At 35.2% G+C, this 16705-nt stretch overlaps 1 protein-coding gene across 6 annotated transcripts in view; it reads left to right on the forward strand.

The window, feature by feature from the left end:
* The window catches only part of ERLEC1 (endoplasmic reticulum lectin 1), a 30785-nt gene that overhangs the window by 8301 nt on the left and 5779 nt on the right, over positions 1 to 16705 (forward strand). For 2 of the 6 annotated variants that reach the window (XM_081832030.1, XM_081832028.1), the window contains exons 3-11: positions 1040 to 1120; positions 1702 to 1779; positions 1913 to 1976; positions 2644 to 2702; positions 4935 to 5158; positions 5251 to 5380; positions 11102 to 11263; positions 12080 to 12139; positions 15750 to 15874. In XM_081832030.1, coding sequence (XP_081688156.1) covers positions 1040 to 1120; positions 1702 to 1779; positions 1913 to 1976; positions 2644 to 2702; positions 4935 to 5158; positions 5251 to 5380; positions 11102 to 11263; positions 12080 to 12139; positions 15750 to 15874 — 983 coding nt within the window. The remainder of the gene's footprint in view (positions 1 to 1039; positions 1121 to 1701; positions 1780 to 1912; positions 1977 to 2643; positions 2703 to 4934; positions 5159 to 5250; positions 5381 to 11101; positions 11264 to 12079; positions 12140 to 15749; positions 15875 to 16705) is intronic. The other 4 variants (XM_081832029.1, XM_081832031.1, XM_081832032.1 and 1 more) reach the window with 4 other exon arrangements.

Consider the following 16705-nt stretch of genomic DNA (forward strand, 5'->3'; position numbering starts at 1 on the left):
TGTTTATCATAAAAGTAGTAATCACTTTTATTATTCTTGAATTCTTTGATTTTACAGTTCAACTTAGAAAACTTAGCAACCAATTAGTCATAGTTTTAATGAAAATCTAATTCCATGCTTGCTTTCTTTAACAGAAATGGGGGTTTTGAAGCAGGATATAATTTTTAAATATATATGTGAAATTTTTTTATAAAGAATTTCTAAAAATAAATCTATAGGTACCTGTGCTTTTTCCCTACCTTAGCTCATGCCCCTTTCTTCCTCCCGAAATGCCCTAACTGCCTCTTATCCATCCTTCAAGGCAATGACTTCTTTCAAGATGAAACAGGAGAGTCAGCATGGTAAAATGAAAAGGACACCAGCCTAGGAGCCAGGAGGCTGAGGTATAGGCTACAGTTAGCTGTGGAACCTTGAACAGATTTGAAACTCAGTTCTTCCACTCAATAAATTATTGAGCTATTTATGTAATACTTGCACAGTCTGTAAAATGGAAATACTACAAACTCAGTGAGTGCTTTCTTAGGTTTTGTTCAGATTTGAAATCTGTGAAAGATAGCTCTCTGTTTCATTTTGTTTTAAACCTTCTTAAGACACAAATATACATGTGTGCAATCATATGCATATGCATATGGCATTCAAGTCTGAAATGTAAAAATATATAGGAAACTGGGATGTACCTTAAAACTTTTCTATACCTTCTATAAGATTCAACTATTCTGAGGCTTTCATAGTTAGAATTTGTTCAGATGCAAGTATTTAAAACTTCTGAAATAGGTTCATAAGAATTGTTCAGGAGACTGATACTCAGAAACCTTTTTTTAAGAGAAGAGAGAATGGAAGATTATTCTATGGCTCCATATTTTATACTTAAATTCTTTTGAAAGAAGTGGCAAACCGTAGGATCTTTTTAAAAGTTTTGACTTTTTTTCCCCTTTTATTTCCAAGCATTTGTGATTTGAACAATGAGTTAATATCCAGACAGAAGAGTTGGGTGAAGTTCTAGAATAATTGTAAGTATTAAATCCTAGTTCTTTCATAGGAAGAAGAAAAGGATTATAAAGGCCCTAATCCAAGAGAGCTATTGGAGCCACTATTTAAACAAAGCAGTTGTTCCTACAGAGTACGTATTTTATGTTCACTTAATAAGTAGAAAATAAATTTCTAGTGGCCAATAGACCCTTGAAAATAACTCTGCATTTCTTTTTACTTTATTATGTTATATCAAATTTTAAGTTAGTTGTAAACCAAAGCTATTGCTTAATAGTATTTTGTTCATTTAACTTCCCGTGCGGTAGATGAAACAAACACCCAGTAACACCAGTTTCAAATAATATCACTTCCCAAATTGTTCTGAATGATTTTCAGATCAAAGGAAAGTTTCCTTATATACAATTTTACTAAGAAATGCTAATTGTTATTTTTTAGACTATGTATAAAATGGTCCCTAAGCCAGGTGGTTAATACAGATCCCAGGCGTAGTCTAGACCTGTTTTCTTCACAGAATTTTCACAAACAGCTAATTAGTGAAAATAGTGACTAGGCTTCAGAAATTTCATATTTTTCTGAGGCGTAATAAAGTTTCATTTAATGAAAGCTTACTCTAAATCTTGAGGGAAATCTACTCAACTACATAAAATATCAAAAAGTAATTCAGTGGAGTTATATGGCTTTTGTATGTTTAAATACATCCTTTTTTCTTAGATTGAGTCTTACTGGACTTATGAAGTATGTCATGGAAAACACATTCGACAATACCATGAAGAGAAAGAAAGTGGTCAGGTATGTTTTTCTTCAAAATATGAAGGGTGGAACATTATACAATGAGAACTTTAATAATGAGATTGATAATTTTAAAGTTGTATTCTTGGTATTTGCAAAATACTTATTATATTTTTATTTTATTCCAATATAGAAAGTAAATATTCACGAGTACTACCTTGGGAATATGTTGGCTAAGAACCTTCTATCTGAAAAAGGTTTGTTTCTACAGAGTGATTTGATAGTAATGCTGGAATTTCGTTGAAAGTATTTATGTTCAAATTGGAATTTAAAAGATCTTATAGGAGACTGTATGCATTTTAAAACACTAAAATAAATTTCTGAACAATCCCTTAGAAAACTTTTTCAAAGAGATCTTTTCATTATTTTCTACATCAACAAACATTATGCTTTTTGTCTACATATTAATAAATTTTTTAAAATCTGGTAAGATAACACATGTTAGTGTTATATTTATATAGTGTTAATGTTAGTCTTTTGCTTGCTGTAAGCATAGTTGTTATACATGGAAATAGAAATGTAGATGTGTCCCTAAAATTGTGAAATATTTTTGTTAATCTATGTTATTCAGAGTCAGCTAATTTAAGATTAAAATTCTCACTGATATAAAAATACTTCAAAAGAAAATTGTTGTGGCCAGTTTTATGCCTCAAATAAAGTATTTCATAGGTAAAGATGTAAGGATTAAATTTGTCCTTTCAAACAAAACCATTTCAAGGCAACTAGCTAAAAGTAGTAAGATAAAAATTATATGTATGTTTTGGATCTTCTTTAGAAAGAAATTTAAAATTACAAAATTGAAAACGTAATCATTTGTATTTTATATATAAGTCACTGGTCATTCTTTACACCTACCTTACATAGGTAATATCTTATATTATTCCACAGATGAAGAGGCAGATGAAAACGAAAAATCAAAAGAGGCAAGTGACAAGTGTTGATTTTTTTTGCTTTTAACATCTATTATTAGTGAGGCATGAATTTATACTACTTAAATGACAGAATTTAGTCCTGTGTTCTTTAACTGTCTATCAAATACCTCAGAGGATTGGGCCAAAGAAAATTTGCAGTATGTTAGATTTTTCTGAGAACAGTTATACTGTGATACTTTTATTTACTTTTAGGATCATAGGAAAATTAAGGAACTTAGCAAAGATGTGTCTGGGAAAGTTTTCATAATGGCAGTGTATCACTTCCGGTCTTAGCAGTGGTTCCCTCTGTTTAACGTTGGAAACAATTATAAATAAGAGCTTTTGCTTTTCCCCCCTAGTTTGGCCCCTATCTCCCCTAGGTAAAACAGATAAACTACGTATGTAAATAACAAGCTACCAGACTGCAAGCATCTTCAAAGCAGGGACTGTCTTTTATCTCTTTACCCTGCAGTGCAAAGCAGAGTGCCAGATATAATATAGGCACTTAATAAGTGTGTACTGAATGTGAATGCATAATTGATGACTGAAAAATAAGATTGTTTAAAAAGAATGATTCCTTAGGGTTCCTAATCACAATTTTTAAATGCCCCAGTAGTTCAAGGAATGCTTTCTAAATCCTAAGAACTCCTATAGAGTTAAATAACCTATTGATAGAGGATATTTCTGTAAGTGGTTTTATATCATAATGATAATTTTATCAGAAGAAAAGTGAAATGGCAAAAGGCCTTAAAAGGGTGGCTTTGGGGGGAATTGATAAGCTAAGCATAGACACACATAGCATTGCTATTTTAAAAGATTTTAATTTTACAGACTACCTTTGAGATAAAATATTTATTTACTGTGGCTCTGGAGGATAGCAAGATGGAATTCAAAGTGTGAAATGATAAAGGAAGAGGAAGAAAAGGGTAAGGGAAGAAAACTAACATTTACTGAGCCCCAATTTATAAGCCAGATACTGTGCCAGGCATGTAACAAAAGGTAATGCTTAATTTCCCCCACAACCTCTGAGTATATATTATTATTCTCTTTTTACAAATGACAAAAACTGAAATTTGGTCACAGAAAGCCAGTAAATTCAAAGCTTGGCTTTGAACCCAGGATTTTCTAATTCTGGATAACTAGCATGAAAATAGCATACAAGAAACCTCAAAATATTTTTTCCTGGAAACATTTGTTTATTGCCTGTTTTACACATGGCACTGACAGGGTACCAAAGTGATACAAGATGAGCTCCCTGCCTCCAAAGAGCTTGCTTGGAGATATTATTAACAATATTTTTTTAGAGCCCTTATATTAGATTTTTCTTTGGTTTATGTAGATGAAATATGAGAGCTAGCTCCTTAATAATCCTTGTCTTTTGAGGTGATCTATTTTATTCCCCCATTCCATGAAAATTTCTTCATTTGTCCTTTGCTGGGCTTGAATAGATTTATATAGGAGTTTATGTTGAAAAGTATGGCTCTTAATATTAATGACAGGGAAAAAGAATAAGCAGATTAATGAATGAGTACAATATTAAGATTCCTGTTTTAGAAGATAGTGTTTTACTATGTAGCCCCACTTTTTGACAAATCAGACTTCAAACCTCTAGAATCTAAAGTATAACATAGCCATTCACTGAGAATTCAGTCTAGAAAATTCTGACTAGTCCAGTATAGTAAGTTCCTGTATTTTATCTTAATCTCTTTCTTTAGAACTGTTAGAAATAGGGCGCGTGGGTGGCTCAGTTGGTTAAGCGACTGCCTTTGGCTCAGGTCATGATCCTGGAGTCCCTGGATCGAGTCCCACATTGGGCTCCCTACTTGGCAGGGAGTCTGGTTTGCCCTGTGACCCTCCCCCCTCTCATGTGCACTCTCTGTCTCTCAAATAAATAAATAAAATCTTAAAAAAAAAAAAAAAAACTGTTAGAAATAATTCATATTAATCAAGAGATTATATCCTTTTATATAAATATACACTTAACATCTTAATTTTAGCACCAAATAAAATTTCCTTTTTTTGCTATATAAAACTGCTCTGAAAATAAGTATTAGCTCAAATAAGAACTTAGGAATCAAAAGAATGTTAGAGGAAAAGTTTATAGAAAATACAGAAATGTTACCTTTATAAAGGTTGGTTTTATTTAAAATGTAGTTTTTTTCCTTTAAGAATAAGTGTTTCTCCCATCCTCACCCCTACCTCCATTTCTAATGAAAAGTCTGTCTTAAACTCTTTTTTTTTAAGATTCCCACTAAAAATATCGAAGGTCAGATGACACCCTACTATCCTGTGGGAATGGGAAATGGTACACCTTGTAGTTTGAAACAGAACCGGCCCAGATCAAGTACGGTGATGTACATATGTCATCCTGAATCTAAGCATGAAATTCTTTCAGTAGCTGAAGTTACAACTTGTGAATATGAAGTTGTCATTTTGACACCACTTTTGTGCAATCATCCTAAATATAGGTAGGATGTGGATTTAATATTTTAAACATGAAACGCACACATGCTTTAAAGTGTCATATGCTTAGCTTTAATGCTTTGTTCTTACTGAATAGATTCAGAGCGTCCCCTGTGAATGACATATTTTGCCAGTCACTGCCAGGATCACCATTTAAACCCCTCACCCTGAGGCAATTGGAACAGCAGGAAGAAATACTAAGGGTGCCTTTCAGGAGAAATAAAGAGGTATGTGAATTATGTAACAGTATTTTCTCAGTGCTTCCTTTTCCAAATTTAAGAGCATGTATCAGTATTTTAATCATTCCTGTAGCATAGTAGTAGTAATTTATTTTTCTGACTCAAATTTTAAGTTCCAATTTTTTAACTGATTTTAATTATTTTCCTTATTCTTGTACTTCTCAGAAACTATTTTATCATTCTCTTATTCTCATGATTTCATATTTTAAAGTGTGACATCCTATTCATTGTAGTTAAGTTGACTTTTTAGGTAGTTGACTGGCCTTCCCAGCTGAGCCCCTTGAAAAAATAAACTACAACTCATCTTCTAATGCTTTATTTCTTCTTCAACCCATTGCTCTATGTCATCAAACCATCATTCTTCTGAAACTTCTTATTCAGGTCAACAGCAATCTTTTGGTTCTAAGTCCACTGGACATATACATAACTTGATCTTAGCACATAAAACACTGAACATGTGAAGCTTGAACTTTCTCTACTGCCTTTACTTGAAGTCATTCTCTCTGTTCTCCTGTCCTGTGTATTAGGTCTTTGTCTACTTCCTGCCCTGAAAATGTTGACGTTCCCCACAGTTCTAGCCATAGTTGCCTTCTCTCTGTAGTGTGTATAGTCTCAAGTGAGCTCATCCAGGCCCATTCTGTTAACTTCATTAATATGCCCATGAGTTTCAAATACACATCTTCAACGTTGACCTTTCCCCTGAACTCAAACCACAGTCACAATAGTTAACATGGATTGAATATTAACAGCTGTTATCTAATCCTCACAAAAACCTACAAGAATATACTATTATCATCCTCCTTAACATGTTAGGAAATTGAGGTTCAGAGAAGGGAAGTGACAAGTGATGGATTACAGATGAAAATCAAAACAGTCTGGTTCTGGAACCTGTCCTCTTAACCACTTCTCTATGCTGCTTCTCCTTTTCCATGTGCTTTTTTCCCTTTTCCTCTGCTCATTGGACATAACCATATACATTTTCAGTAATCTCAAATTCATCTGTCTTACACTGACCTTTTCCTAATCTTCCCTGTTGTTGTTTTTTTTTTATTTTCATTTATTTACCTATTTATTTTTGAGTAATCTCCACACCCAACGTGGAGCTTGAACTCACAATCCCAGGATCAAGAGTCGCATGCTCCCTACTGAGCCAGCCAGGTGCCCCTTCCCCATTGTTTTTAAAGCAGTGTTACTTCCTTTGCAAATGAGAGAGGACTTCTAATGAATTACCCCAGGAAGAGATCAAAGTTTCCTCTTTTTTGGTCTTGTATTTTACTCAGTCCTGCATTATAGCACTTACATGGCTAAAATTGGTTGATTTTCCTATGATTCTTACACTAAGATCAAGGAGAATATGCTATGCTTTTATTACTTTGAGGTTTCTAGCTCCTTGCATGATACCTGGTATACTGTGGGTACTTAGTAATGGTTTAATTAACTAATAACTAACATTTAGCTGCAAAGCCTGTTTCTCCCGTTTCTCTTCAGTACTTCTGGCAAAAGTATTGCCACACTCTTTGTGGCTGTTGTGAACACTGCCATTCTGATAGGAAGGAAAAATTATCTTATTAATCTGCACTTGATTTGAAGTGCTCAATTAAAAGATTGGACATGGATTTTTCTACTGGTCTTCTCCCTGATAGTGATTTAAATACTGACAAGTACTTAAAAGTCAGCTCAATCAAAATGCTTCCCAAATCCCAACTTTAATTACTCTTCAGAGAAGAAATGGCAGCTTACTTTTCTCTAATTAATGTGTTTAATCTGCCGTTTGAGAAAAATTGTTTTTAAAAAGCTACAGATGATAATACTTTCAAAATACTTAGGACCCTTAGAATACATGTTGTAGATGAAAACCTTAGGTAATACTGTAGGGTGAAAAGTTATTTAAAGTGACATTTTTCTCAGAATCCTTTCCTTTATAAATCTATTACGTATAACTTTTTTTAAAAAATTGGTATTTGTCATATGGTTTGCCTTTTAAATGTGGAATAAGCTTAACCATAAAGATAATGAATTTTTTTTCTGTTTTAAACAAAAATACAAATCTGGCTATCAGAATTTTGTTTTGATATTATACCTGTTACTTGTGTTCTGTTTGACATGAAATGGTTTATTAAGGGGACTTAGGACTGAAGCCTCTTGGGCTATGGCAAATAGACAACATGACAAATTGATCTTCACAACTCCACCTCTTGTAAGACCTGCTTTTATAGCCCTAGAGGCTGGGAGTACACACTAGGGAACTACCCCGGAGAATGTTTAGGAATAGGTATGAGTACAGAAACTATTTGCCAGATAACCCACTAAATAAAGTCTTAATGAGGCTTTACAAAAAAAGAGAGAGAGAAAAAGAATAGGTGTGAGTCATAGTCACTTCTTCAGCAGATCAAGGATGTTGTGCCCGGAGGGTGTACTTAAGGGCGTAGTTGAACAAAAGGACAGAATGGTGGGGGTGCTATACTCAAGAAGGCTTCAAGTAACAGAGGGGTCATCATGGCAGATTGGTCCAAGATGATGTTAGTCTAGCTGTCACATGTTACCCCTCAAATCCAGCTCTTAGAGTCTCATATGCCCACCTCTTCCATGATATTCCCTGAGCCATCAGAGAAGGGCTTTTTTGCAGTAAGGGCACTTTGGCTAGACAGTGTCCAAGTTGAATGCATAATCCACAGCAGCTGTAGAGACAGCAAGAAAAGAGACCTATGTTGACACAACTAAGAATGAGTAATAATTTTGCCACCATGTCCCCCAGACTTTAAACCAGTTTGATAACTACTGGGTTAAAGTGCTCACAGGACCATCTAATGCCTATATCTCTTTATGCATGTCTTTTAATGCATAAGTGATACTGCTTGAATTAACAGTCATATATATGCATCATTTGGTTTGAATGATAGCATAAGTGCCCCCTTGTGCTACGGTGAGTACATCCAAGGCCATTCTATTTTGTAATATGGCTTTTCACATCTTTGTCATCTCTGTGTTCATGAGTGGCAGGCTATGGTAACTATTGTTGAGGATCCTCTGGGTATAATTAATTGTCTATATGCCATATCACATCTTCTGTGCCTAAAGATGGTACAGATATTCCTGCTAAATGGTCATACCAATGAAAGACAGCATGGGTCCATCATGCCTTTAAATGGGGTAAATTTGCAGAGGCTGTTAGGGTGCTATCAGTGCTGTTATTATATTACATTAACTTGGAGATTACTAGACCATTAGGAATCCATTTTATGAATTTCCAAACCCTGCCACAAAAACTATCATCTTGCTTTTATTGGAATAATTTTTCTTAAAAATGCAAGGAGATGTTCTGTCCACAAGAAGCAATAATAAATGGTCATACTTCTATTCTTCCTACCTCTTCCCCTATCTGAGCTGGAGGTTTCAGTGTTTTTCCTCACTAACCTTACTATAGGTCTCATGCATTCTAAGTAATTAGTTTAGTCTGTTAGAGCTTAGCTCCTTAGGAGCAGTGACTATGTCTTCTTCATTTTTAATACTCAGCACTTAAAACAGTACCAGGAGTGTGGTATGTTCTGAATGTAGAAAGACTATACATAAAATCCAAAGTCCTTTCAAAAAATAGGATGTCATTTGGCAATCTTTGTTCTTCTGGAATATTGGAGGAGAGGAAGGGTAAGGTCATTGGTTTCTAGAGTAACCTTGCAGTGACTCCCACCAGCCAAAGTAGGAGAAAAGAACCACAGTGGAGCAATGGCGCCTACAGCAGGTGAAAGGAGGCATCGTGACCACTATACATTTACTAGGAACCCTTTTACTATTTAATTTCTTTAATTATGTTACTCAGTTTTAATTGGTATACTCCTTTAATTCTGATCTAGATTCATTTTCTCTCCTCACTGTCAAAACCCAGTTTACTTCTGGATTCTAACTCATTATCCTCTTTCGTAACTATTCTCTCCACCCACTTCTGCATTCCTTTAGAGTCTCTTCCTCTCTGGCTTGGGTTACTTCAACTCCCAATGTGGATCCACCTCGGGATTTGTTCTTACTAGTCCTTCCCTGCCACTGCGACAGTATTACTTAAAATCTGATCAAAAACCTGATCCCATATTTTTGCCTAAAATCCTTAAGATGAGGGTCGCCTGGGTGGCTCAGTCAGTTAAGCGTCTGCCTTCGGCTCAGGTTGTGGTCCCAGGGTCCTGGGATCAAGTCCCACGTCTGGCTCCCTGCTCAGCGGGAAGTCTGCTTCTCCCTCTACCTCTCTCCACCACCCCCCGCCCCCGTCTCTCTTTCAAATAAATAAATAAAATCTTTAAAATTAAAAAAAAAATCCTTAAGATGATATCCAAACTTCTTAAAATCATGTAATTTTTTACCAGTAAGTACCTGTTTATCTTTTTAGTTTTAAATATTATTCCACACCCCACGTCTTTGCTCCTATGTCTTCCTCAGGTTCACGTGCATATGTGCACACAGACACAAAACCTACAGACATTCACATACATCACAGATTATTCATGTTTCAAGAATCAAGGGTTTTCTCTCTGTGAAGTCTTCATGTTTCAATTCTGCATCAAAATCTCTGTGAATCACCAATCCCTCTGTGAATCTGCTGTTCTCTGTACCCTTTAGTGGGCGTCTTTCTTTACCAACTTGCAGCGTCCTTCAGGACAACAACCAGATCCTGCTGCATTTTAATAATTATAATTAATATTCTTATTTACTCCCACTTAGCTCTTTACCCTGATTGTTATCTTTTCTTTACCCATAGTAACCACATTTTCCAGAACTAAATGTAGTGACAAAATCTAACAAGTAGTGAAATAATAATATTTTAGTGCATTTCCTTTCAGTCTTTTTGGGGATTTTTTTTTTTTTTGATACACACACAGAGATACACATGAAAAAAAAATAATTGGGACCAACTGTGTGCTGTGTGTGTGTAAATATATAAAATATCTTCACTTGTTTTCACTTAATAGTATATCATTTTTTACATTCCTGTGTCATAAAGTAATCTTCTATAATATTATTTTAATTATCTCAAATATTCTATGGTTTAAAGTACCAAAATTTATTTAAATTATTTACTAGTGTGGATATTTTTGTTGTCCACAATTTTTTATTAACATGAAGAATGCCGCCCTGAATGTCATTGAAGCTAAATCTTTGCACCCATCGGTGGTGATTGTTTACTCCGGATAAATTTCTAGAAATAGGTCAAAGGTAAGCACATAACGAAGAGTTTTGCTATATACTGTCAAATTGTACTTGAGAAGAATTGTGGAATTTTACAGTCCCGTTAGAAATATTAAAAAAAAAAAAAAGGCAAGTGCTGATACATATTTGTGTATATTTCTTTGTATTTGTGTGTATATAATGTGTGTGTGTTTTCTAGTAAGGTGGAATACTACTTAGCTTAGGTACTTGCATTGGAGTAACTCTAGCTGCTATGATCAAAAAAAAAAGAAAAATGAGGCAAAATATATGAAATGATAATTATCCCGGTGTGTTGAGAATGGCCATCATACCCCTAATTGGTAGATGGAACTATCATTTGTCTAGAGCTTTCTCTATTGTATTAAGTGTTGCAAAATTCATTTTCTTAAAACACATTAAAAATGAGTGGACTTTTATTTTCCAAATTTCCTTCAGTTTAAAAATAATAAAGTCCTAACTGAAAAAAAAAAAAAAAGTATGGTATAGAAACCCTTAAACATATGTGTTTAACTTTAGGAAGAGTTGCAATCAACTAAAGAAGAGAGATTTCCAGCAATCCACAAACCCATTGCTGTTGGTTCTCAGCCTATGCTCACTGTTGGAACAACCCACATATCCAAATTGACAGATGACCAACTCATAAAAGAGTTCCTTAGTGGTTCTTACTGCTTTCATGGGGTGAGAAGTGAACCTTTGGTTTCAATATTTATCTAACAGCTTTCACTTGTGTGTTATTTAGTCACGGGTCATCAGCAGCCCTGAAAAAAGATTTTGTCAATAGAGAAATGGCAGGTTTCTGGAAGCCTCCTAATGGACATTTTCTGTCTGCATCTTACTATAATCCATAATAGCCATTATGTTTTCTTTGCTCACAAGCTAAAACTTGACCTTTACTTGACAGAAAATACATATAACTAAGTCATGTGTGATTCTGGTTGATTGCTGGAATGGGCATCAAGGACTGTATATCCTCAAAAAAAAAAAAAAAAAAGATTGTATAGCCTACATTTTAGTTATGTAGCAGTCACATTTAAAACTTGAGTTAATATCTACAAAGGTTAAATTTTGCCTCTAATAAACTATTAGTTCCAAGTGGGAAATAGAGTCAGTGGAATTTTCATTTTATTTTATTTTACCAAGGCAATACACCAGTTATTCTCTGTATTTGTCTTTTTTAAATTATTATTTCTCAGTAATTTCTTTTTTCTTTTTATTATTGAAGTGTAGCTGACATACAATGTTATATTAGTTTCAGGTGTATATAATGTAGTGATTTGACAACCCTATACATTACTCAATGCACATCACGCTAAGTATAATCATCTTTCACCATATAACATTATTTCTCAGTAACTTTTTTTAATTCTCAACCATATTATTGCTATTACAGTTTTTCTAATTATATATATTTCTATTACTGTCGTGTGGCAATACTGAGACAGACCCCAATCCCCCATTCTTTCTGTGTAACTTGATCTGTTTTCTTTCCTATAGGGTGTTGGTTGGTGGAAATATGAATTCTGCTATGGCAAACATGTACATCAATATCATGAGGTATAGAATAGCTTTCTATCATTCTACCACTAGATAGATTCAAGTTTTAAAATTCGTTTATGAAAAAAACAAGGGGGGATAGCATTTTAATTATGAAATGACTTTAATATGAAAATATTCAAAGTGTCTCTGAGTTCTAGAAAATGGAAAACTTGGTTTTAACTAAGTCACTCATCCTAAAGTAACGTTTATTAACTCCTCAGATTCTCGTATTACTGTGTTTCTGGAGGAATAATAGGCTATTGTGACTAACCTCTAGCTTTGACTGAGAAATTAATCATTAAAATTCTTCTTTAAATTAATGAAGTGAATAGTAAGATAGTACGTTATGGCTCGAGGTAGGAAAATAGGGTAAATACAGCAGGTTTCTCACCTATAGAACATACCATATCATCCAAGTTTAAAATCAACTAAGTTTTAAGATTATACACATTGGCTTTTTATTCTTCCTTTTATTTCTAATTTCATAAATCAGATAGCATTTTCTTCTACAACTTGAGCCAAACTGCCTAAATTCTGAACTTCAGGCTTCAATAAATTTGTCATAGTTGTACCTTGTTTGGTAGGGTAAACTGCTAGACGTTGAAGACAAATGTTAATTAATAAATATTCACCTGGCTGTTTTAAACAGCTCTTTTTATTTCCCCCAAAGAAATAATATCTAGTAATTTAAAAATATTGTATTTACCCTCTTGAGATGTTATGAGTCAGTCTTAAATTCCAAGACAGATCATACCAGGAAAGATCATCAACTCAACCTTCTACATTTAAATTGTTCCAAATTTATGAGGCATCTGTAAACTAGGACATTTTATTTCTCTACTTAAACCTGAGAAATGCCATTTCACTCTTCTTCCCACTTCTTCTTGCTACTATGTAGAGGTTTCATTTATTTTTAATAATATTTATTAATAGAAAAAATATTATCTAAGTACAACCCAGATAATACCCAATGGCTTTTTTTTAAATTAAAGGAATATATTCCAGAAATTTAGAATGAATAGTAAAATTCTCCTCCACCATTGTCCTATTTCCTAAAAGTAATTGCTGTTAACATTTTCTTAGTTAACCCTCCACAAGAAAAAAAAAAAAATGCATATACATAAATGTTAGTATAACTAGTAAATGCACTGTTCTGCACTTACTCTTTTCAGTTAGTATCTTGGAGATCTTTCCGTGCCAGCAACAGCTGATCTCATTCTTTTCAGCAGGTACAGAGGATTATGTTTATACCCACAATGTATTTAGCCAGATCTCTCCTGACAGACCTTTGAATTATTTCCAGTTTTTGCTGTGATAGCATCTTAGGGAGCATTTATAAATAGTGTTGGTAAACCTTTGTCAGTATATTCATAAGGCACATTTCTAGCAACAGACTTGCTAGGTCAAAATATATGCATACTGAATATTGCCTTCTAGGGACGCCTGGGTGGCTCAGTTGGTTAAGCATCTGCCTTCAGCTCAGGTCATGATCCCAGGGTCCTCAGGCTCCTTGCTCAGCGGGGAGCCTGCTTCTCCCTCTGAATAAAATCTTTTTTCTCTCTTTTTTTTTATTAACATATAATGTATTATTTGTTTCAGGGGTACAGATCTGTGATTTATCAGTCTTACACAATTCACAGCGCTCACCATAGCACATACCCTCCCCAATGTCCATCACCCAGCCACCCCATCCCTCCCACCTCCCTCCACTCCAGCAATCCTCAGTTTGTTTCCTGAGATTAAGAGTCTCTTATGGTTTATCTCCCTCTCTGATTTTGTCATTTCATTTTTCCCTCCCTGCATGATCCTCTGTCTTGTTTCTCAGATTCCTCATATCAGTGAGATCATGTGATAATTGTCTTTCTCTGATTGACTTATTTCGCTTAGCATAATACCCTCTAGTTCCATGCACATTGTTGCAAATGGCAAGATTGCATTTAAATAAATAAAATCTTTAAAAATATAGATATAAAAAAAGAACATTGCCTTCCAAAAGGTTGTAAGTCATTCCCATTAACAATGACTTTAAAACACACACACACACACACACACACACACACACTGACTTTTTCCCCATACACTTGCCAACACTAGGTTTTATCAGACTCATTTTGCCCAAGGTCATATAACCTAGAAGTTTCTGAGGGACTCTGCTAGGAGCTTTGGGAGATAAACAAATATTAGTAGCTAACAAATACAATACTCATTGTATACCAGACACTGTTCTAAGTATGCATATTAACTCGATCCTCATAACAACCCTAAGAGGTGACTATTGTTCTTCCAAGGTGAGGAAATAGAAGCAATGATTTAGTAACTTGCCTAAAACCACATAGGTAGTAAATGATGAAACCAGAATGCTAACGCAGGCAGTCTTGCTCCATATCCAGCCTCTTAAACACTTCACTATGCAACTTCAGTCCCTGTCTATCTAGTAACTTACAGTCTGGTTGCTAAAAGAATGTTAAATTGTTGTCTCTTGCCCTGGGCAGTAAGCCCTGCTAGCAGCATTGGCTGTGTCTGTTTCATCTACCACTGTAAGGGTTTCTAATTCTACCCAACAGATGTATGCTAGTGCTCAGCAGTGCCTGGCATAAAATATGAAGAAGGAAAGGAAGACAGGAAGGAAGGGAGGGGAGAGGAAAGAAAAGAAGAGAGAAGGAAGGAAGTCCACATATAAGACAGTATAATAGTGTTTAAAAAAATTAACAGAATGGGGAAGGGGGTTTCTGAACAGACATCTTGATACAGAAATAAGCATGGTGTCAAATGAGTGTGTGAATACACATATAATTTGCAGATTGGCATTTGTAAGAGTAGAAATAGGATGAAGATAGGCTCAGTGGGTCTGCAGGTAAGAGAGATAGGCCAGAGATTTAATTGAGAATCACGGTAGTGGGGCGCCTGGGTGGCTCAGTTGGTTAAGCATCTGACTCTTGATCTCAGCTCAGGTCTTGATCTCAGGGTTGTGAGTTCAAGCCCCGCATTGGGCTCCATGCTGGGTGTGGAGCCTACTTAAAAAAAAAAGAAGAAGAATCAGTAGTATGCAGGCATATCATTTAGGTATGAGAAATTAAACTCGTTGGAAATGTAGAGGAAGAGTCTGAAGCCAAGAACATCTCCAGGAAAACAGTGGACAAAACCAATAGATGTAGGGGAGGAAGGAAATAAAAGAGTCAAAGATAACTGCATGTGGAGCTAGCTGACGAGAAAGTAGTTACATTGTTCAGAGAAACAAGGAACAAAGAAGATAATGAGCTCAAGTGTCTACTCATCAGGTTTGACTAGCATTGTTTGACTAACATCTAAACACCCATCTGTGGGTGCCTGGTGGCTCAATCGTTACGTGTCTGCCTTCGGCTCAGGTCATGATCCCAGGGTCCTGGGATCGAGCCCCACATTGGGCTCCCTGCTCCGCGGGAAGCCTGCTTCTCCCTCTCCCACTCCCCCTGCTTGTGTTCCCTCTCGCTGTGTCTCTCTCTATCAAATAAATAAATAAAATCTTTAAAAAGTAAACACCCATCTGCAGTGTGCAGGTGAAGATAAGGACTATAACTTATAGGCCATCAGGATAAATGTCTACTTGATGATATCAAGGATTCATCACAAATATTTTTTCCTATATTAGGACAAAGATAGTGGGAAGACCTCTGTGGTTGTGGGTACATGGAACCAAGAAGAGCATATTGAATGGGCTAAGAAGAATACTGCTAGAGCCTATCACCTTCAAGATGATGGTACCCAGTCAGTCAGGTAAAGATTAACCTTATTTGCCTTTGGATCTGATTAGTAGAATATTTAAAACTCAGAATATTGAAAAGCATAAAATTTAAACACTTAAGTAAAATCTCTGGTCAGTTTTTTTCAGGGACATCTTTTAAATTAGTTTTCTTTTCTAAGGTAATAGTTAAGAACACAATTTCTGAAGGTGGTGGCGGGGGCGGGCCTGGATTCAAATGCTGGCTCTTCACTTACCACCTTGGGCAAATTACATAATCTTCTTAAGTCTCACTTTTCTTGTCTATTAGTATTTGCCTCAAAGGACTGTTAGGACACTTAAACAATCATGTATGTAACACATAGTGCGTGGCAACAGCATGCAATAAGTTCTGGCCGCTGCCTTTAAAGCGGTGGTGGTGTGATAATGAGAGTGCTGGTGGCTGGCCTTCGTGACAGACGCTGGCTCACTTCCAGCCAGTAGGTCTGAGGCTGTTAGAAAGCATTGCCTCTTTCATGTGTCCTCTTTACCTTTTTAAGTTAGTTAATTCTATGTAAATATACTCTAGCATTTCCCTTTGTTACTTTACCTCTATGAGGTTATGATTGAAAATAAAGAGTGGCTTTCTGAAAAACTACCTCACAACTTCTTTGAGTTATATAGGTGTATCTTGTTACAGCAGAAATAAATTAAGCTCTTATTTTCCAAGAATAACTAAGCTTTAGATTTTCTTGTAGTCCTCTTACCTGGCGAATTTTGAATTGTTCATTCTTTCTCTTTCTTGGGTATTAACTTTGTCCTTCCTAGCACTGATGGCATTGAGAGACTCTGTTTTTTTTTTTTTTTTCCGTTTTCTGTTGTTTTTT

Source organism: Leptonychotes weddellii, chromosome 10 (assembly GCF_054177405.1).
Source record: "Leptonychotes weddellii isolate Sample4059 chromosome 10, ASM5417740v2, whole genome shotgun sequence".
NCBI lineage: Eukaryota > Metazoa > Chordata > Mammalia > Carnivora > Phocidae > Leptonychotes > Leptonychotes weddellii.